Source organism: Ornithorhynchus anatinus, chromosome X5 (assembly GCF_004115215.2).
Source record: "Ornithorhynchus anatinus isolate Pmale09 chromosome X5, mOrnAna1.pri.v4, whole genome shotgun sequence".
Taxonomy (NCBI): domain Eukaryota; kingdom Metazoa; phylum Chordata; class Mammalia; order Monotremata; family Ornithorhynchidae; genus Ornithorhynchus; species Ornithorhynchus anatinus.
The window spans coordinates 62,128,093-62,150,145 of NC_041753.1; the positions used below are offsets into that span (position 1 = coordinate 62,128,093).

At 45.1% G+C, this 22,053-nt stretch overlaps 1 protein-coding gene and 1 long non-coding RNA gene across 12 annotated transcripts in view; one reads left to right on the top strand and one right to left on the bottom strand.

Annotated features, from left to right (window-relative positions):
• PRUNE2 (prune homolog 2 with BCH domain) overlaps positions 1-22,053 on the bottom strand; it is a 75,825-nt gene that overhangs the window by 10,539 nt on the left and 43,233 nt on the right. For 7 of the 11 annotated variants that reach the window (XM_029054983.1, XM_029054981.1, XM_029054977.1 and 4 more), the window contains exons 5-9: positions 16,085-16,267; positions 13,517-13,525; positions 9,048-9,150; positions 8,033-8,164; positions 7,773-7,859 (exon numbers count right to left, since the gene is read on the bottom strand). In XM_029054983.1, the coding sequence (XP_028910816.1) occupies positions 7,773-7,859; positions 8,033-8,164; positions 9,048-9,150; positions 13,517-13,525; positions 16,085-16,267 (514 nt within the window). Of the gene's footprint in view, positions 1-3,344; positions 3,477-7,772; positions 7,860-8,032; positions 8,165-9,047; positions 9,151-13,516; positions 13,526-16,084; positions 16,268-22,053 lie in introns of those variants that run through there. The other 4 variants (XM_029054984.1, XM_029054979.1, XM_029054976.1 and 1 more) reach the window with 2 other exon arrangements.
• On the top strand, positions 1,170-15,058 carry LOC114807973. Its single transcript, XR_003755972.2, has 6 exons — positions 1,170-1,305; positions 2,061-2,117; positions 2,809-2,864; positions 11,422-11,476; positions 13,340-13,457; positions 14,863-15,058. It is a non-coding gene; the product is annotated as an uncharacterized LOC114807973 (long non-coding RNA).

Genomic DNA, 22,053 nt, shown 5'->3' on the forward strand with positions numbered 1-22,053 from the left:
CACAGCCATACAAAAGGTTGGACAGCACTACAGGCCTGAAAACCTTCAGCTTGGTCTGGAGCTTGATACCACCCTGCCAACATCCTCTGTCTGATAGTTTTCCCAAGGATATGCTAGCATTTTGTATTCAATTTTCTAGGCCCGGGGTGCTGTCTAGATAATAGTGTTGCCAACATAGAAGTTTGGTTATGGGTAGAGTTTCTTGGGTGCAGGCAGTTATATTACTTTCAGTTTCTTTCAGACTTAACATCAGTCAGCAATGCCTCGCTGATTCAACTAGGTGCTTCGTACTCCTTTCTTGGGTATATGTTTGTAGGATGCAGTCATCAGCCTCTAGCAATTCTCGAACACCCATAGAGCAAATTTGCTGTAACCAATTCCAAGACTTTGTCTGATGCTTGCAGCCTGTTGAGTATGAATCGTTCTCTAGAGGAGCAGAAGTGTGTTCTTATACCTGTGTCTAAGTCCCTTGTTGCATCTTTCAGCAAAGCTATGTAGAAGAAATCATCAGGAGTGGGTCTACTGCATAACTGGGAAATAGGGAAGTAGAAACTTCCCGACTTAGTAGAAAGAGCATGGGCCTGGGAGTCAGAGGCTCTAATTCCGGCTCTGTCATGTGCCTGTTGTATTACCTTGGACAAGTCAGTTCACTTCTCTGTGCCTCAGTTTCCTCATCTGTACAATGACGATTAAATCCTACTCCCTCCTACTTAGACTATGAGCCCCATTTGGATCAGAGACTTTGTCCAACCTGATTATCTCGTATCTACTCCGGCACTTAGTAAAGTGCTTGGCATGTAGTAAGTGCTTAATAAATGCCATTATTATTAATAATAATAATGATAATGGTTAGGATAGGGCATCCCTAACTGTGACATGACAAGCCATCAAGGAGCTGTGCCAGAATCTAGATAAACTTCTCAAGACAACCTAATTTACTATGCCATTTCCAGAGTCCGGATCTACTGATGATGTCAAATGCTTTCCTAAAGTCTAACTATTGGCACAGAAGTCTTCAGGCCATTCCCTGCACTTCTTCTGGCTCTGACACACTGCAAAGATCATGTCCGCTATGCTTACTATAGTCTGAAGTCATACTGTGGTTTCAGGCACATGGGATACTCTTCAACGGTCAGGGTAGGAAGACTTCAGCGAGGATCTGCCTGGCTAGGAAGAGTGGTGAGATGCCATAATGGTTGCTGCAGTCTGATTTTTTCCCTTTCGTCTTGAAGGTGGTGATGATGGAGGCATCATTGAAATCCTGTGACATCTCCTCCATGGACCATATGTTGAGGAAGGGCTTGTGTAAGTGAGTAGAGTGTCTCCTCCAGGCTTGTAGATCTCAGTGGGTATGCCAGTGGGTCCAAGTACTTCTCCACAGCGTGGCTCAGTGGAAAGATCACGGGCTTGGGAGTCAGAGGTCGTGGGTTCTAATCCCGGCTCTGCCACTTATCAGCTGTGTGACTCTGGGCAAGTCACTTAACTTCTCTGTGGCTCAGTTACCTCATCTGGAAAATGGGGATTAAGACTGTGAGCCCCACGTGGGACAACCTAATTACCTTATATCTACCCAGCGCTTAGAACAGTGCTTGGTACATAGTAAGCGCTTAACAAATACCAAAATTATTATTATTATATCTGATGGTTCTGCTGTGGTGACTGCCACAATAGTTGGTACAAGTGCCTCATCTCTGCATTTTGGAAGGTTTTTTATATTTTGAAGTGCCCAATAGTAGAAGGAGCATTGATCAGCAGTATGGCCTAGTGGAAAGCACATGGGCATGGACGTCAAAGGACCTGGGTTCTAATCTTGGCTCTGCTACCTGTCTGCTGTCTGACCTTGACAAGTCGCTTAATTTCTCTGTGCCTCAGTTTACTCATCTGTAAAATGGGGATTAAATACTTGCTCTCCCTCCTACTTAGACTGTGAGTCCGATGAAGGACTATGTCCAATTTGATTATCTTGTATCTATCCCAGTGCTTAGTTCAGTGCTTGACACATAGTAAACGCTTAATAAATACCACCAGTATCAATACTAAAGTGTTTCCATCACTTCAAGATTCCCACCTGGACTGTGATGAGGCTAGAACCAGCTTCACTCTCAAGAGATACTGAGGTAGGTACAAAGGTACAGAGCCATAGAATGGTTTTAATTAGGTGTAGATGTTCTTACTTTGATGGTGGTCTGCACAGCCTTGGATCTCTTCTGCTCTGACATCCGATTCTGTTGTGCATGTTTCCTTAACTTGCTTCACATGTCGCAATGCAGGTTTCTGACTTTTTTTTTGTCTGAATCTTGAGGTGCTGCAGGGTGTTGCTGTGCAGTACTGATTTCACTGCAAGTACATTTTTTTAAAATCTCTGAGCCATTTACAACAAACCAATCTTGGTGACCTCTCTGGGTCATTCTAGCCCAATGTCTTGATAGTTGCCTGATGATAGACAGTATTGTGAAGAAATGCCCATTCCCTGTTTATGCTGAAGTTTCCTGTTCCAACAGGACTACTGTAATTTTGCTGCAGAGTTCTTTGCAAAAGGGTTTGTTTTCCAGAAAGTCCACATTTATCAGCCTTGGTGTTTTGGAAGTCATTTTTTGATGCAGTGGGGAACAGTCAGTATGAGTCTGAAATGTTTTAGATGATGTTCTACCTAAGAGCTCAATAAATACCACTGATTAACATAAGCACTCTGCTCTCCTCATGGCTGTTCTGATTCTGTATAGCCTCTAAGGTCCCTCTACCACACTACGTTATGGTCAGCGAGAGATCACTCCTGTTTATACCGTGGGTTTCCATTTTGTTTGGCAGGTGGAAGATGGTGTCGGTAGTCGCAAGATGACGATCAGCACATTCACTGAGCAAAAGTGAGCCTTTGCTTCTAAGTTTGGCACTCCCGTTTAATCCGATGACTTTTCCATGCTTGGGTTTCACTACCAGTTCAGTGTTGAAATCACCGATCACAAAAAGATTGTCAGTTGCTGGTTCTCCTTTGATGAATCTCTCTGAATCTTTGTAGAATCTTTTCCTTCTCCATTGCATTTCATCATCGTGGGGGCATATGTGCTGATGGTGGTGGCAAAACACTTTTGTTTCAGGGGCTGGCCTAGCATCATCAGAAGCTCACTTATACCTTTGGGCAGATTTGGAAAGCCCGATATTAGTGATTATCTGATTGCAAATCCAACCCCTGATAGCCACCATTCTGAAGAGGGATGGTCTCTTCCAGAGAAGCTGTCTCCAGTCCCTAGCTCTGCAAGGTGTCCTTCATCCAGTAGTTAGTTTTGTTCAGCGCTGTGTTACGGACTCCATACCTGGCCAGGTCATGCACTATTTGAGCCATTCTTCTTTCAGGGTGATGATGCCTGTTTTCATCGTCACGTGGTGTCCGGATGTTCCACGATGCGATGGTTACATCCTTAGTATTGTTTGAGAATACAGAACACCAGCTTCAGTCCGTCTTCACCCTCCCTTCACTCCTGTGGAAAGGTGGGGCTTGTGTTACTCAAATAAGGGCTAATTATGCATTCCCTCCGAACAGACCTTTCTAGGAAACCGGGACAAGATGAGGAAATAAGGAATAAACTCATATATACGGGGCTTCTGCCAGCCCTAATATTGAAGCGCATCAGACAGTCACTCTCATGGAGACACCAGAGTAGAGTTCCCCCCTAAACACAGATTGCCATGAAAATCAAACAAAATGAAAAGTGAGAAGAGAGCCAGAATATATGCAGTTTCTCATTAAACTTTGCTTGACTTTTTTAGGCCCTTGATATGTGTTTACCCATATGGTTCCAAAAGCCATGTATTTTACAGAAGGTAAATGTGAGTTGGTCATTTAAGCCCCGGACTGTAAGTTTGCTGTAAAGAAATTAGACGCTGTACCAACTGGACAAATAGTAGTTGTTGATCTGCATTCACTGGTCTGCAGTGAAGCCTTGTGCTGCCAAGCTACCTTTTTTCCTACCATTGGTTTTGGTCATATATAAGATGCATATGCATACACTGGGGACCAGATTCCCTGGTCAGGGGTGTGGGAAGATGGTACCAAAAAAGAGGGAGGGCTAGAGGAAGGGAGAGAGAGAGCGAGACGCAGAGAGCGCGAGAGTGTGTTTTCAGATGGAGAGACAGAATCCCTAAATAGTATGACCATCCCATTCAAATCAGGATGTCTAGTTACACCTTAAATCACATCCATACTTCCTTTTATCTAAATATAAATACATGTATATAAATTATATATACGTGATCAAAATACCTACATTATAGGTATTTCAATACAGCTGGTCTCATTGGAAACTGGATCTATTTAAATCAGTCTGCCCCATATCAAACAGCCCATTTCACACGATGACAGTGTTTAGCTCTTTGTCCTTTCCAACATACCACTGGACCAAATTGCCAGTAGATTAAAGGGCAAAGATCATAACCGCAGATCTTCTTTCACTGATTCCAAGACAAGGTAAACTTACCTCCTGGGGAAGCAGCAGTAAACATGAAGTGCCCCCAGAGTTGTTGACATAGAACAGGTGACTACTGGGAGGCTGGGGAGTCCATCAGTCCCAGGTCTGACTTAGTGCCGGTCAGACCTGGTCCTGGGAGGGTTGGCTCCCGGGGGCTTCCCTGAGGCCTATGTAGTGATCTCCTACCAGAGTGTTCCCCTGAACGTCAGTGCTGAGTTGAGTTGGTCTGAAGCCTGGTTCCTCCTTACTGACCTGCAGGCATTCCCCAGCCTTCATCCTCCAGCGGATCCCTCAAGGCTCTGCTCCAAAGTCCCCTGCCAACCCAAAATATCCTTCAGGCAACCACAGGGTGTAGGAACAGCAATGGAGTTGTCTAGCAGATAACTGAGTCCCTTCGAGCAGCTTCTGTACAGCCGGTATTTTTTTAAGCTGTCAAGGCAAGTTCCTAAATTTTACCTATATAGTCCTGATGGCACTGGACTGTTAGTTTAACTATTGTTGAATGGATTTGATACCAGGATTTGAAAAGCTGAAAAATGGGAGGTTCAGGGCATGAAGACAAGGTGTTTTATTTCCAAGAAACTACATCCTCACTCATGCCTCTTGATTGGCTCATGAGTACCCTTGATTGACAGATGATGTCCAGGGGGACTGGTGACTCCACACTCCCTTCTCTCAACCTGCAATCATCCTGCCCCAGGGGACCGTGGGGGTTGCACTCGGGTGTTACTGTCTGCCCCACACCATGAGGGTCCTGAAAGAGGAAAATCAGGAGCTTGTGCCGGAAGTGCAGGTGTTTGGATTGCTCAACCAGTGGGGTGGTATGGCAAACATGCCAAAGGGTAAGCACCCCAGTGCGTGGACAATCATGAGATGAGGATGTGGCAGTGCTCAGCATTTCCACGTTTGGAGAAAGGGTATAAGAACTCAGACTCAACTAGGGTGCTTTGCGGGTGCTGCTCAGAGGACCTGGCGCACCTACTTGCTGTGACAGGGGATGCCCGCACCTTGACCAGCCCGAATTAAGACAGGGAACTCAGAAGGTTGGTAACCAATGGAGCCATGAGCATTTAACTGCTGTAATTGACTTGCCCCTAGGCAAACGAAGGAACGGACATAGGAGTCTGCGGCTATATCTCACTAAATGCTAGCTATGGGGAATTCAGCTGAAGTGCTTGTTTGATTGTCCATCTATATCAGCTGTCAACTGTAACTGAAAAATGCCTATCCATTTTGCTATCTGGGGTCTCTCGTTCATTCTTGACTCGGAATGCCTAACAAACTCGGTCCCGACTCTTCCCCTTTTGAGGTTGGTCAGTGACATCAGGACACCTAAGATGCTGGGGTTGACCTAAGCTTCCACCCCCTGTTTACCTGTTTTGACTGCATCCTCTCCTCTTTGGTGCTAATTTTAGAATGCTGATGTCCAGCAGAGCTAGGCCACACAAAGAGGGTAGAAACCTAAATGGGTAATATATTTAGTACATCTGCAAGCTATCTGCTTACACCCACTCACCCCGCCAGGCCCAACCTACAACTTTGCTGCTGATACCCATGGGTCAGGACATGTAAACTGTAGGTATCTGAGTTCTCTACTTACGGGCCAGTGGCGGGGTCCCCTTAGCCAGCTTACCCTGGGGTACTGTGGGGTAGAATGGAGCTGAATCAGGAGGGGCGGGTCAGAGTGGGAGAAGGCTGGGAGGAGGAGGGAGAGAAGGGAAAAAGAGGGGCAGGGAAGGGGCAGAGTAGCAGCTTTAGGACAGGCCGTAGCCATTACTCGCCCCACGCATCCTGTCAGTGGCTGCGGCAGAGGTGGCTGTTCTTGCATTCATTCAGTGCAGCCGTCCTGTGCTCACATCCTGACACTAATTATCTGACCTCACCTGCAATTTTGCCATGGGCCCACATGAGTCAGATGGGGAAAGGTGCAGCTATGCAGATCTCAGAACCGTCACCATGGCCTGAAGGGGACATTGCCTCCCTTCCTCCCCTGGGATTGGCGCCTTTTGAGGAGCAGCGTTTCACAGGATAATCAATCATATTTATCGAGCACTTACTGTGTGCAGAGCACTGTACTAAGTGCTTAGGAGAGTACAGCATTATAGGAATTTTTAGGAGGTTGTAATGTGATGATAAAATGATAAAATCTAGGGGTTGTGATGGGGCTATAACAACAATACTGGGTGAGAAAATAGGGAAAACAGATGACCCAAAATGGCTAGGCCTATTGAAAACTGAATTGGGCATTGGTCTACTTTCTGGTTCATTTACTGGTCATTCAGCATCTCCTAAGTTGAGCTTGTCAAACCTTTTGCTAAGAAAAGGACATTGAACTTTACTATCCCCAGGTAATCTCATTGTGGGCAGGGAATAGGTCTGTTTATTGTTATACTGTATTCTCCCAAGCACCTAGTACAGTGCTCTGCACACAATAAATGCTCAATAAATACGATTGAATGAATTGAATGAAGGTAAGGATCAGACAGCACCATGGATCTTGGGGAGAGACAGTGCCAAGGACCCTCTATTCACATGAAATTAACAAATCATGGGGTGAAGATGATACGATATTGATCAAGGCACTCAGGTAAAGTGATAATAGTTTGGTTACAAGGGATAATAGATAGGCTACACCTCATTATGGATAGTTCCATCAGCTAGATACTGTATATTCCAATGTCCTGGGGAGGTTGGGCACTGGGAGAAAGGTCTCCTCTGGCTAGAACTCAGGTGGAAGGTTGTAATGGTTCAGACCAAAGACTGCCCTGCCTGTGGACTATTCCCCCCCCAACAGGAATGTACTGCTGGTTTCCTTCTTTCTCTTCTTCTTGAATGGGTGCTTTGCTGCATTTACTCTATTTTGTTCCCTCTGTGTCTAGCCTTCCTCTGAAACCTCTGATCCTGTGAGCTCCCTGTGGGTGAGTGACCGTAGTTGAATCCATATCCTACCTTTCCCCAGAGTTTAGTACAGTGCTTTACCACTGTCATTAGTATTACTACCATCACCTATCTGATAGGTACCTCAATGAAGTAACATCCATCAAGCCCTTTCTAACAGTTGCCTGGTACCGTCTGATAGAGCTACCTTCCAGTAGCCAAGAGACTCTTCAAGGCCAGGTCTTTTGGCCAGAATACTGTGGTTTATGGCTATGTTTAACTATTAATCTAGCAAGAGGATGAATTAAAGGGTAGCAAGAAGCCAAAACCCATTTCCAGAAATTAAGAATGCAAAATCTACTTCTGCAACCACCTTTTTTTTTTTAAAACCCACAAACAACGCCTGGCAACAAATGAGCAGAAGAGGCTTACCTTATAAAAGGTCGAGTCACTGCAAGGATCGTTCTGATGAACCAAGATGGGTGAACAATGATGAATGATTTCAAGTTCTTCCTTAAGCTATTTTGAAAGAAGAAGGTGATTACACTTGGACATAGTTAAAGAAGAGCAGCATGAAATCCCTAAGGCATCTCAGAAAGCAGTTTTAATCAGAGTGAAAAGTGTATAGTTGGGGTGACCTTTATAGTAGTAGTGGTGGGCAGAGAGGAACCAAATCCAAACTAGAAACTAACCGTCTGTCAATCATCTGGTAACATTTTTTCATCCAGCCTAAGCCAGGCATCTTCCTTCTTGGTGTTGCTCCATTCAAGTAGACGATCATGTAGTCTTCAGCTACCATCAATTCCAAAGTGCTAATTACATATCTGATCCCAGAGACAAAGACAGATTTTATAAAGCATTTAAGTTTCATGAAAATCCTGTTGAATACATTTTGTTGTGGTATTTGTTAAGTGCTTACTATATGCCAGGCAGTGTACTAAGTTCTGAGGTAGATACAAGTTAATCAGGTTGGACACAGTCCGTGTCCCACATGGAGCTCACAGTATTAATCCCCATTTTACAGATGAGATAACTGAGGCACAGAGAAATCAGCCAGTGAGAAGTTAAGTGCCTTGTCCAAGGTCACACAGCAGGCGTGTAGTGGAGCCGGGATTAGAACCCAGGTCCTTCTGACTCCTTGGCTTCTGCTCTATCCACTAGGCCATGATCCTTCTCTGAAGCAAAAAGCATTTTTCGGTAGCATAATATAGTATGCTTGGAACTGATCTGAATCTAGAGTTGAAAATATATGATCATCAGAAAATTATAAACTTTCTGCAAGTGAGCATTAACCATTATTTTACGGGTTCATTTTTTAATGAACAGACATTCTAGTCCTACCGATGGATTACTGATGATAACTGTTAATCCAGCATATAGAGGAGCAAAGATTTATCAGCTACAGAAAAAGATGCACCTAAGTTCATACTAAGGGAACAGTAGCTGAGAAAAATGAGATTTCATTTTGAACAAAACCTTAGTCATTTCTAATCCAGGAAAAATGTTCTAGGTACATCCTGCTCAGATAACCTGCTTCCCTGAATGTCTTATCCTGGGAGCACTGTACCCTGACAAAGTTTCCCTGATACTCTACCAACCCTTTTAATATTCAAAATCACCTCCCTTAATTAAGGACATGCTTTCTATCACTACATCATAGACGCTGATTCATAAAACTCTGTGACATTGCTCACAAGCATCACTCACAGGAAAAGATTTTCCATGACATAGTTGTAATCGGCCCGACTGCTGTCTGGCAGAAAACATGCAGCAAACACAATGATGGCATTGAGGCCGTCCCCATAGTATCCTAGAGGCAAACAAAAAGACATTTGTAACTAAGGAAAAGCTCCTAATGAGATAATCTTTACCAGAAAGGAGAAATCGGGTATCCCTGGCATATATGAGTATTTCTTTTTTAAACTAAGGAAAGCTTAAAAGGGGATGTAGAAGGGATCAATTTTTAATCAAGGGTGGGAAAGCAAAGTTTCTTGTCAGAGAGTTTTCTAAGAAACCAATTAACATCATGATATTTCTGCAATGATAAAGAAAAACTTTCAAATATTTGTTGCCCTGAAAGCAAGTCAAGTTGAAGAGGAAACTTTACAGTGTAATCTCAAAATCTCAACTGGCTTTATAAGTCACAAGCCTGTTGGGAAACTGAACAGCATACTCTTTCTCTTTGCTTATTCCCTTACTATTTGGTTTCCCTGAGAATCTGTGATGGATAGGTTACCCTGATGATTTGAAGAAGGAAAATGCTTTATTATAATATACAATAATCTAATATATAATAATAAATAATAATGTGTTATTTATTAAGCTGTGTCCCAAGTATGGTTTTAAGCGCTTATGTAGATACTAGCTAGTTGTGTCAGACACAGTCCCTGTCTTCACATGGGGTTCTTAGCTTATTGATGTGGGAGCAGTAGAAAGAGATAGGGTTGGGGAGTGGATGATATTGGTAAAGGTAAGTAGAAGTACCCAAATTGTACAGGCCAAATATAATTTTTTAGGCCTAATGATGTTTGGAAAGTACTCATGAGAAGGAAACACGACCTGTGATTGTGAATCGAAACTACCGCAGTACTCTTTTGAAGCAGTACAAAAGCAGTTTGTGGTCTGTCGAGAAGTTCAATCCATCGTGATCAACCAATCATACTTATTGAGAACTTACTGTGTGTGGAGCACTGTACTAAGTGCTTGGGGGAGCACATATAAGAGATTTGATAGACATGTTCTCTGTCCACAAGGAGCTTTCCATCTAGAGAGAAAGGTAATGAATCCCCATTTTACAGATGAGGGAACTGACACACAGAGAAGCTAAGTGACTGGCCCAAGTCATACGACAGGTAAGCGACTGAGCTGGTATTATAACCCAGGTCCTCTGACTCCCAGGCTCGGGTTCTTTTCACTGAGCCATGTAGTATTGTTAAATGGAGAACATCACAAATATATATTCCAGAAAATAAAAGTATTTGGGGCTTTCAGGGAAGTGTGAATGCAACTGTGCTCCAACCTAGCTTGATTTTGGATGGTACAGTGCCCTGGCACAGGAAGTGGCCAGCATTACTTAGAAAGGCATAAAAGGAAACAAGGAAAGGTTGGTCTGTAGTGACTGATCCTTCCTGTTCATTCAAACACCCCCATAGAGGCTCTAAATGTAGAAGACACAGTCCCTGCTCTAGAGGAGTTTACAATCTATGTAAAACTTGTCTATTATCCTCAACCAATAGCATTTAATGAAATGCTTGGTAAAAATGTCGACTGATTGATTATTTATTCAGTTTGAGACCACACCAAAATAAAGGTAGGTGATCCTGAATGAAGTGATTTTTATCTGGGGGGAAAATTCAGCAGCAGCTAAATTCTAATTTTTAAAAATCATTTACACAGGGGTATGGAGATTCCTTTTACTGCACTTTCTTTATGGATTCTGCCTTTTTGGGATGCACTGGTGAGGGAGGTATCCAGGAAAGGGGACTGCTGGGATCCACCTAGGGTTTCCCTGAAGTCTGCCTCAAGATGTTTGGCCTTGGTTTCAAGCTCTTTTCAAGGTAGAGGGTTGTAGTCAGGCCCAATCAGTGGTGCAAGGGGGTGAAAAGAAAATACAAAAGAAAGGATATGTTGGAGAGCTGGGTTCTAATCCCGGCTCTGCCACTTGCCTGCTGTTCTCCCTCCCTGTTAGACTATGATCCCCACGTGGGACTTGGACTGTGTCCAATCTGATTATCCTGTATCTATTTCAGCACTTAATATAGTGCTTGGCATATAGTAGGTGCTTACCAATTGCATCGTTCTCTTCCAAGTGCCTATTATGGTGCTCTGCACACAGTAAACTCTGAACAAATACCACTGGTTCATTATTTGACAAACATCATTATTCATTTTCTTCCTAGCTCTGCTGAAGTTTATCATCCTCTTCCTGCAGTCCAGGACTCTTTCATTTATTCATTCAATAGTATTTATTGAGTGCTTACTATGTGCAGAGCACTGTACTAAGTGCAATTCGGCAATAGATAGAGACAATTCCTGCCCAATAACAGGCTCACAGTCTAAACTCTTTCCTGCCTCCTACCAGAGTCCAAGTCTGGAGGACAAGGAGGGAACAGCCCTGAGTCAGAAACAGGACCAAGGTAATAATAATAATTGTGTTTTGTTCAATAATAATAATAGTAATGATGGTATTTGTTAAGCACTTACTATGTGCCAGGCACTGTATTAAGCATGGGGTGGATACACGCAAATCGAGTTGGCACAGTCCCCGTCCTATGAGGGGCTCACAATCTCAATCCCCATTTTACAGATGAGGTAATAGAGGCACAGAGAAGTGAAGTGACTTGCCCAAGGTCACACAGCAGACAAGTGGCGGAGCCAGGATTAGAACCCATGACCTTCTGATTCCCAGGCCTGTGCTCTATCCACTGTTCCAAAATACTTAGTAAATGCAAGCATTGTCCTAAATCCTGGGGTAGATACAAGATAATCAGGTTGCACACAGTTCCTGTCCCACAAGGGGCTCATAAGTCTAAATAGGAGGGAAAAAAGGTATCAAACCCCCATTTTACACATGAGGGAACTGAAGCACAGTTTCCTCAGCTGAGAAGCAGCATAGTCTAATGGTTAGAGCATGGGCCTGGGAGTCAGAAGGACTTGGGTTCTAATCCCAGCTCAACTCTGCTACTTGTCTGCTGTGTGACCTTGGGCATGTCATTTAACCTCTCAGTGCCTCAGTTACCTCATCTATAATATGGGGATTAAAACTGTGAGCCCCATGTGGGATATGGACTGTGTCCAACCTGATTAGTTTGTATTTACCCCAGTATTTAAGTATTTAATTACATAGTAGGCAATAAAATACCGCTTTTGTTTTAAAAAGGCACAGGGACATTAAGTAACTTGTCCTAGGTTACACAGCAGGCAAGTGGAGAAGCTGGGAAATTTGAACCTAGGTCTCCTGACTCCCAGGTCTGTGATCTTTCCACTAGGCCATGCTGCTTCTCTCTTGGTCTCTTCCACTGCCCCCAAAATTGAGCAGTGTGGGTTGGCTCCCACCTCCAGATCAGAAATGGTACCCAGGCAACCCCTAGCTCTCAAAGAGGGCCCCCTTCCCTCAAAGCAGTTATCCAAAATATGGTCAGTCCAGTTCTTTTTAGATAACTGGGTGTTCGGCAGGTTAAAAAGTTCCATAGTTTATGCAAATAATTCAGCCACTTTGCTTTCCCTAGATTTTCCATTTTTGGAGACCTTTTTTTTTAAAAAACCCAACAAAACAAACTGCCAAATTGTGCCGTCTTAGAGGGCAACATAACCATTGTCCCTTGAAATGCAGCTGAGTGCATTAAGTACCAAGGGTGCAAAGGTGATGTGCTAGGGAGAGAAATAGGTTGGGGAGATGAAAAGTTAGGCAGGGAAGGCTTTCTGAAGGAGATGTGATTTTAGTAGGGCTTTGAAGATGGAAAGAGCAGTGCGTCGCCCCCCGCCCCCCGATGTGAAGGGGGAGGGAGCACATAAGCAAAAGGTCTAGTTGGTAAAATCTTACCAACCACAGTACCTGTTCTGTGTGTGTGTGTCTATGTGTGTGTATTTGTGGGGGTGTGAGTGTTTTCTTTTACACAAGAAACTTGTTTAATCGATTTATGAAGATAATATATTGAAGGGAGGGGGAAGAGGGGAAAATACATTTTCTGGAGCAATCTATAGTGAGACAGAATACCAGATTGAGGATGGCTAATAATCAACTCCTCACCTATCCTTAAGGTTTTCTTCCACTGGAATAGCCCAGAGTGCTATCCCAATCTACACTGTAAATAAAGTGCATGGCTAATTTAAAGTGCAGTTATTTGTCAATAATATTGTAATCCAGCGGAGGTTTTTACTACACCATGCTCCCAATTTAAATGAAAAACTTAGGAATTTGTTTGCCAAAATGCAAGAGTAAGTCCACCACTATGGTCCTTACTAGCCTCTAAAAGAGTGACTCCAATCCTTACCTGCAGCAGAAAAGAGAAGAATGAAAGGAATGTAACACAAGTTTGCTGGTCAGCAATTGGAATGGAGAGAGAAGAAAAGATGCCACAGTCTCACACCAAAACATACACACACACACCCCCGCAGGTAAGTTTTCTCCTCAACCGGCAGGGATCATTTTCCAGGAGCAATGCACAGAAGGTTACCTGAATCTCCTACAATGAAATAAGAGAAGCAGACAAGGGAAACTTTTTGTTAAAATTCTAGGGAGCCTGCTGGGATCTTCACATGAAGTCCTGGCCTCCAGCTACCCACATGATGAAGGGACCACGGCAGATTGACTAGACTAAGAATAATGCCACATTTCTTTCTTGAGGTTTAAGAGAAGGGTGGGGATTTCTTTTCTTGGCTTAAAGGAGCTAGAGGTTCAAAAACGGGTTCGATTAAAAGAATGCCGTCATGCACCAGTCTTTCCAACTGGCTTGGGCGCTTGGCATGGGCTCGCTGTTTCTTGCAGGTGGCATTGCCAACTTACTTAGCTCCATAAGGGCCCCCATTGGCAGTTCCTCAGAGCCCAGCCATAGACAGCTGGCACTTGCATATTATCATAAATGGAATGCCATCTCCAGAGCACAGTTGAATACACAAAAACAAGTGGCTGCTTTTCACTGATATGGGCAAAGAACATGGTACTCAAGGCAGGGTTGCTTGCCAATCACTCCTCAGAAGTCAGGAGTTCAGGGCAGAGTAAACCACTGGAGGGAAAATCTGCATCTATTACCATGAATCCAAACAGAGCAGTGTTTACTTTGAAAATGAAAGAAATGAAACTTCGGTAACAATTTGAAAGTGACGATCTCCATACCCACCGATCACTAAACTTGCTCCCATTTGTCAGAAAAGGATGCGACAAGAAGAAGCTCCTCCTGAAGGTGGAAAATCTGGGCGCACATCATGCCATAGCCAGGGAATGCGAGCAAGGGTTACAGGCCTGCGGAAGCTTAGGGGCCAGAGAGGGCAGCAAAGAGGGGATAAAGTGCCTTCTTTTCAGAACCAACCAAACAAGCCTGGAGTTTACAACAATGAGAGGAAAGAAACAAATGCAAAAAAAAAGAAAGGGGCTCAGCAGAAAGCCTGTGGTTCCAACTAGCAAAAGGAGAGCCAGAGGAGAAGCGATGGGCCTTATTGACCACAGATTAGGAATCAGCACAAGCAGCTGACTAGGCAGAATACTTTCCTCTCCCTCTGGCCACTAACCGGGTTCAGTCCATGTCATCTACCTTGGCTGCAGCAGAACTGAACAAGCAAAGGATGTGTATCAGCCCAATAAGAGAGAATTCAGGCTTGTGCTCCTGGTGTCCGATGATACTCCTTTTACTAGTCAAAGTTGCTATTAAGTTATCAACTGAGAGGTGAGGCCTTTGGAGGATGAGTCTTTCCTTCCTAAAGAGTGATGTGCAAACTGTGATTTAGCCACAGGCAAAAAGCAGTGTGATGGTGTGTGGATTCAGATCACTACCACTGCCTCAAAATATCTTTCCTTCTTAACCAGACCAAGCGTCTTCATGTCTGAACAACCAGCCGATGATTTCAGAGACAGCAAACTCCCTGAAAGGACGCACCATTTCTTTCTACGATCCCATAGTGCCCAAGAGTGCCAGGTAACCATGGAGGCTTAATCAAGATTTTGAAGACAATGACAGTGGTAATGATGAGGGATGAGACATAAGGACCAGTAAAAGTGTTCACACTGGTGTTGCGATCATGTATCCCAATTGTCGTACAATTTGGAATGGAGGGTCAATAACATACTAGTGGAAGGGAGTCTGGGTTAAATAATTACAGTCACTGATGTTAATAATAACTATTAACAAGCAGGGGAAAAGGATCTGGGTGCTTTTTAATGCGGTCCATTGAATGTCAGGACTGGGCGCTTGTTAAGTAGCAGAGAATTTGGAGGACTCCCGTGACAAAATTCAAACACCCAATGAGGTCATGTTCCGGCTGGTGGACTCCTTAAAACTGCTGTATATGAACGCATGTGCCAGAATGCTAATGGAGTGAATACCTTGAATACCTTGAAAATCCAGAACACATGAGTATGTGGCAGAACAATGAAGATATGAAATGCTTGGCACCGTAGAGACAATGTGAAGCATTAATACTGCCATTTAATTAACCCTTCCCTATACCAAATTAATCAAGGGTCTATAGATGGCACTATAAAGGTAAAATGAAGCTATTTCTCTTTCCCCACCTCTCTTTAAATTGGTGCACCCTTGTGCCGGAAAGATGCTGCCATCACGCACAGAATTAAAGCAGTTAAGAAAAGCATACTTTGTGCAGAAAAAAAAAAGCCAAGTTAAATCTACAGAGGGAGTTTCAACGAAGTTCTTGAAGAAAATCCAGAAAGCTCTTTTTTTGTTTTCATATGGAAAGGAATTTGGTGAAATGAGAATCACACTGTCAATCCCCTGATTTATCCATTTAGATATGCTTTGAACTACATGGACTGCTCCTGTATGGAATTCGTATGTTTGGCAACCCCACCTCTTCCACACTTTCCTGGAACAGAGTATATTTAATGGAAAAACTGCATTTTCATGTTAGAAAATATTCTCATTATTGAGATGCCCCCCTCCAACACCTCACTTACTCTACCTTAGGGGCTTGAAGCTCTAAGCTGTACACCCCAGAAGGCAGGAGACAAAAGGGTTTGCTCTTTTTTGCCTTTCACATTCCCCATTCCCAGATAGCAGCTTGGTCTTTCCTACCTCCGTGAGCAATGACTCTTTTGTAGGGTTCTATTACTTTCATATCAATCCGCTGCTCCTGCTCTCCTATCACCACTGTCCTCCACAGCCGGTTGTCTTCTCGCTCCTCCTCAGCAGTGTACTCCGGAATGACAGATTCTTTCTCCTGGGGCTCCCGGGCATTCCGGACGGCCACTTGTCCCTCTGGAAGAAAAAAGCAGTGCTCTTCAGAACAACAGTTCCGAGGAACATGTCTAAAACTGAGCTCCTTATCTTCCCTCCCAAGCCCTGTCCTCTCCTTGACTTCTCTGTCACTGTGGATGGCACGACCATCCTTCCCGTCTCCCAGGCCTGCTACCTTGGTGTCATCCTTGACTCAGCTCTCTCATTCACCCCACACATCCAATCCGTCACCAACACCTGCTGGTCTCACCTTTACAATATTGCCAAGATCCACCCTTTCCTCTCCATCCAAATGGCTATCGTGCTGGTACAAGCTCTCATAATATCCCGACTGGATTATTGTATCAGCCTTCTCTCTGATCTCCCTTCCTCCTGTCTCTCCCCACTCCAGTCTATTCTTCATTCCGCTGCCCAGATCACCTTCCTACAGGACCGCTCTGGGCATGTCACTCCCCTCCTCAAAAACCTCCAGTGGTTGCCCATCAACCTTCACACGAAACAAAAACTCCTCACTCTTGGCTTCAAAGCTCTCCATCACCTTGCCTCGTCCTACCTCACCTCCCTCCTCTCTTTCTGCTGCCCACCCCATACACTCCGCTCCTCTGCTGCTCACCTCCTCACTGTCTCCCGATCACGCCTATCTCGCCGTTGACCGCTGGCCCACATCCTACCGCTGTCCTGGAATGCCCTCCCTCCTCACGTCCACCAAACTAACTCTCTTCAAAGCTCTACTGAGAGCTCACCTCTTCCAAGAGGCCTTCCCAGATTGAGTCCCCCTTTCCCTCTGCTCCCCCTCCCCTTTTCCCCACCCTCTACTCCTCCCCGTCCCCCGCCCCCTTCCCCCTCCCCTCAGCTGAGTCCCCTTTCCCTCTGCTCCCCCTCCCCTCCCCACCCTCTGCTTCTCCCCCTTCCCCCTTCCCCTCCCGTCAGCACTGTGCTCTTCTGTATATATTATTTATTACCCTATTTATTCTGTTAATGAGGTGAACATCCCCTTGATTCTATCTTGATAATGTTGTCTTGTTTTTGTTTTGTTCTGTTTTGCTCTGCTGTCTGTCTCCCCCCGTTTAGACTGTGAACCTGTCACTGGCCAGGGATTGTCTCTATCTGTTGCCAAATTGTACATTCCAAGCGCTTAGTACAGTGCTCTGCACATAGTAAGTGCTCAATAAAAACTATTTAATGAATGAATGAAAAGGAAGGGGAGCCTTCACAGCCTTATATCATGGAATAAAGAACAAGCAGCATGGCTTAGTGGAAACTGAGAGTCAGAAGACTTGAGTTCTAATCCTGACTCCACCATTGCCTTCTATGTGGCCTTAGGCAAGTCACTTAAGTGGTGCAAGCCTCAGTTTTCTCATTTGTAAAATGGAGACTTCTAGAAGTTGGCATAGCCCAGGTCTCCTGAAAAGTTTACTGTGATCCCAAGTTTACTCCGCAAGGATATAGCGGGCCACACGGAATTGGAGGGGCCTTGTCAGATCCTTTCCCCACCACGAACAGAGTAAAGCAGGGCTTGTATTAAACTGAGTTGTGTTTAGAGACATTCTCAAAGAGGCCACAAGGAAGTTGGTGTCAGGATCTGTTGTCAGTCCTCTGGGAAACCCTTTCAACTCAACAAAACTGAGAGTATCATCATAAATGCTTGAATAATTCATACAGGAGCTTCAATACACCGCTGACTGTGCTCTGAAAGCCTCCACTCACAGAAAGGCATGAAGCTGATTACTAACTAGGTCTCAGAATCAACAAAATGTTATAGATTCATAACTAGTCTGAAGAAGACACTGGCTTTTACTGGATTGCAAAACCCATACATTACCAAAAATTTCCATCAGCAACACAGAGTTGAATATTTTCACCAGTGAATGTTTAATTTTGTTACCAGGGCAGCACACTGTTGAATGATATAATAATGACTACAGCAATAATAATAATAACTGTGATATTTGTTTAGCGCTTTACTATGGTGCCAAGTACTAGTCTAAGCGCTAGGGTAGATACAAGTTAATCAAGTCAGACGCAGTCCCTGTTCCACATGGGGCTCTCAGACAAAGAAAAAGAAGAAAGGTAGATCAAGAAGGGTTGGGCATCCTTTGGGAGACCAGAAGACAAAGTGCGGTGCCAACACTGCATCAAGGTTCAGACCAAACATAAGGAGGGCAATTATAGCATCCAACTCTCAGTCAGCCAGTCAATTGTATTTATTGAGCACTAACTCTGTGCAGAGCACTGTACTAAGTGCTTGGGAGGGCACAATATAAGAGACACATTCCCTGCCCACAACAAGTTTACAGTCTAGAGACGAGCTTACAGTCTATGATTGGGTGACCTGGACTTGCCACAGATACCACATTCAATTTTTTGAACAGTTCCCCCAATGCCATCTTATGAGAAGTGGAAAGACTTAGTGGAAAGAACAGAGGCCCGGGAGTCAGAGGACCTGGGTCCTAATCCCTGTTCTGCCACTTGCCTGCTGTGTGACCTTGAGCTAGGGACTTAACAGCTCTGGCCTGTGGGGAGCTGAGATTGGGAAACTGTGAACAGGTCGCACAGAAGACCTAAATTATTGATAAACAGTGGGAGCAGGAGGAAAGCATAGCTATTCTAGTATTAACAAGTATGTGGAAAGATGAATACGTGAATAAAGAAATGGAGAATGTACACTAATATAGCCATAAATGCTGAGGGTGATTACTAGATTAACACTGCTATTGGAGAGGCAGCGTGGTCCAGTGGAGAGATGAGCCTGGGAGTCAGGAGACCTGGGTTCTAATCCCAGCTCTGCTTCATGTCTGCTGTGTGATCTTGGGCAAGTCACTTAACTTCTCTGTGCCTCAGTTACCTCATCTACTTAAAATGTGAAACCCATCTGGGATAGGGACTATGACCAACCTGATTAATTTGCATCTACCTCAGTGCTTAGAACAGTGTTGGCACACAGTAAACACTGAGTGACCTTGGGCAAGTCACTTCACTTCTCTGTGCCTCAGTTATCTCAGGGAATTGAGACTGCGAGCCCCACGTAGGACAGGGACAGTGTCTAACCCGATTTGCTTGTATCCACCCCAGAGCTTAGTACAGTGCCTGGTATGTAGTAAGCACTTAACGAATACCATTATTATTAAGTACTACAATTATTTTTATTATTATTATTATATCATGGGGACCATCCAGGAGGAGGTGGGTTTTCAAGGGTTTTTTTTAAGAAGTCAAAGATGCAATAAATAACATTATACGTGTATGGAAACTATTTTATGAAAGTGCTCAAGTGTGTACAGATATTTCCCAAAATATGTCTGCAAGGCCAACTAGGCATTGGGTTTTAAGATCCAGGCAGATCTACTAATTCGCTTTAGACTAAAAACGGCATAGTAAATTTCAAAAGGTAAAAGGCAGAGCTGTGGCTGTTAAATTGGAAAAGCATAATCACGTCAGCCAAAATAAAGAGGAGAGGACACATGTCGACAGGCTATGGCTTTAATTACCAGCTCCCTGCTTCTGCATCACTGCTTTCTTTGGCACTTTCACTATTGCTTAAAAAGGAAAGGTTCAGGTGAAGAACAGTTCACTATTTGGGGCACCTGTACAGAGTTGGGAAGAAGTGAAGGCAAGAAATTATTAGGGTCGTACACTCCAAGTGCTTAGTACAGTGCTCTGCACACAGTAAGCGCTCAATAAATATGATTGAATGAATGAATTAGGGTTACACTTTCATTCAATAGTATTTATTGAGCGCTTACTATGTGCAGAGCACTGTACTAAGCGCTTGGGATGAACAAGTCGGCAACAGATAGAGACAGTCCCTGCCGTTTGACGGGCTTACAGTCTAATCGGGGGAGACGGACAGACAAGAACAATGGCACTAAACAGCGTCAAGGGGAAGAACATCTCGTAAAAACAATGGCAACTAAATAGAATCAAGGCGATGTACAATTCATTAACAAAATAAATAGGGTAACGAAAATATATACAGTTGAGCGGACGAGTACAGTGCTGTGGGGATGGGAAGGGAGAGGTGGAGGAGCAGAGGGAAAAGGGGAAAATGAGGCTTTAGCTGTGGAGAGGTAAAGGGGGGATGGCAGAGGGAGTAGAGGGAGAAGAGGAGCTCAGTCTGGGAACGCCTCTTGGAGGAGGTGATTTTTAAGTAAGGTTTTGAAGAGGGAAAGAGAATCAGTTTGGCGGAGGTGAGGAGGGAGGGCGTTCCAGGACCGCGGGAGGACGTGACCCAGGGGTCGACGGCGGGATAGGCGAGACCGAGGGACGGCGAGGAGGTGGGCGGCAGAGGAGCGGAGCGTGCGGGGTGGGCGGTAGAAAGAGAGAAGGGAGGAGAGGTAGGAAGGGGCAAGGTGATGGAGAGCCTTGAAGCCTAGAGTGAGGAGTTTTTGTTTGGAGCGGAGGTCGATAGGCAACCACTGGAGTTGTTTAAGAAGGGGAGTGACATGCCCAGATCGTTTCTGCAGGAAGATGAGCCGGGCAGCGGAGTGAAGAATAGACCGGAGCGGGGCGAGAGAGGAGGAAGGGAGGTCAGAGAGAAGGCTGACACAGTAGTCTAGCCGGGATATAACGAGAGCCCGTAATAGTAAGGTAGCCGTTTGGGTGGAGAGGAAAGGGCGGATCTTGGCGATATTGTAGAGGTGAAACCGGCAGGTCTTGGTAACGGATAGGATGTGTGGGGTGAACGAGAGGGACGAGTCAAGGATGACACCGAGATTGCGGGCCTGCGGGACGGGAAGGATGGTCGTGCCATCCACGGTGATAGAGAAGTCTGGGAGCGGACCGGGTTTGGGAGGGAAGATGAGGAGCTCAGTCTTGCTCATGTTGAGTTTTAGGTGGCGGGCCGACATCCAGGTGGAGACGTCCCGGAGGCAGGAGGAGATGCGAGCCCGAAGGGAGGGGGAGAGGACAGGGGCGGAGATGTAGATCTGCGTGTCATCTGCGTAGAGATGGTAGTCAAAGCCGTGAGAGCGGATGAGTTCACCGAGGGAGTGAGTGTAAATGGAGAACAGAAGAGGGCCAAGAACTGACCCTTGAGGAACTCCAACAGTTAAAGGATGGGAGGGGGAGGAGGCTCCAGCGTAGGAGACCGAGAATGATCGGCCATAGAGGTAAGAGGAGAACCAGGAGAGGACAGAGTCCGTGAAGCCAAGGTGAGATAAGGTATGGAGGAGGAGGGGATGGTCGACAGTGTCAAAGGCAGCAGAGAGGTCAAGGAGGATCAGAATGGAGTAGGAGCCATTGGATTTGGCAAGAAGGAGGTCATGGGTGACCTTAGAGAGAGCAGTCTCGGTAGAGTGGAGGGGACGGAAGCCAGATTGGAGGGGGTCTAGGAGAGAATGGGAGTTAAGGAATTCTAGGCATCGATTGTAGACGACTCGTTCTAGGATTTTGGAAAGGAAGGGTAGTAGGGAGATAGGACGATAACTGGAGGGGGAAGTGGGGTCAAGAGCGGGTTTTTTTAGGATGGGGGAGACGTGGGCATGTTTGAAGGCAGAGGGGAAGGAGCCCTTGGAGATTGAGTGGTTAAAAATAGAAGTTAAGGAAGGGAGGAGGGCAGGGGCGATGGTTTTAAGAAGGTGAGAGGGAATGGGGTCCGAGGCGCAGGTGGAGGGGTGGCACTTGCGAGGAGGGAGGAGATCTCCTCTGAGGATACTGCAGGGAAGGATGGGAAAGTAGGGGAGGGGGTTGTTGGGGGGGAGGGGAGAGGCGGAGGGGTGACTTTGGGGAGCTCAGACCTGATCGTGTTGATTTTCGTGAGGAAATAGGTGGCCAGATCATTGGGGGTGAGAGATGGGGGAGGGGGAGGA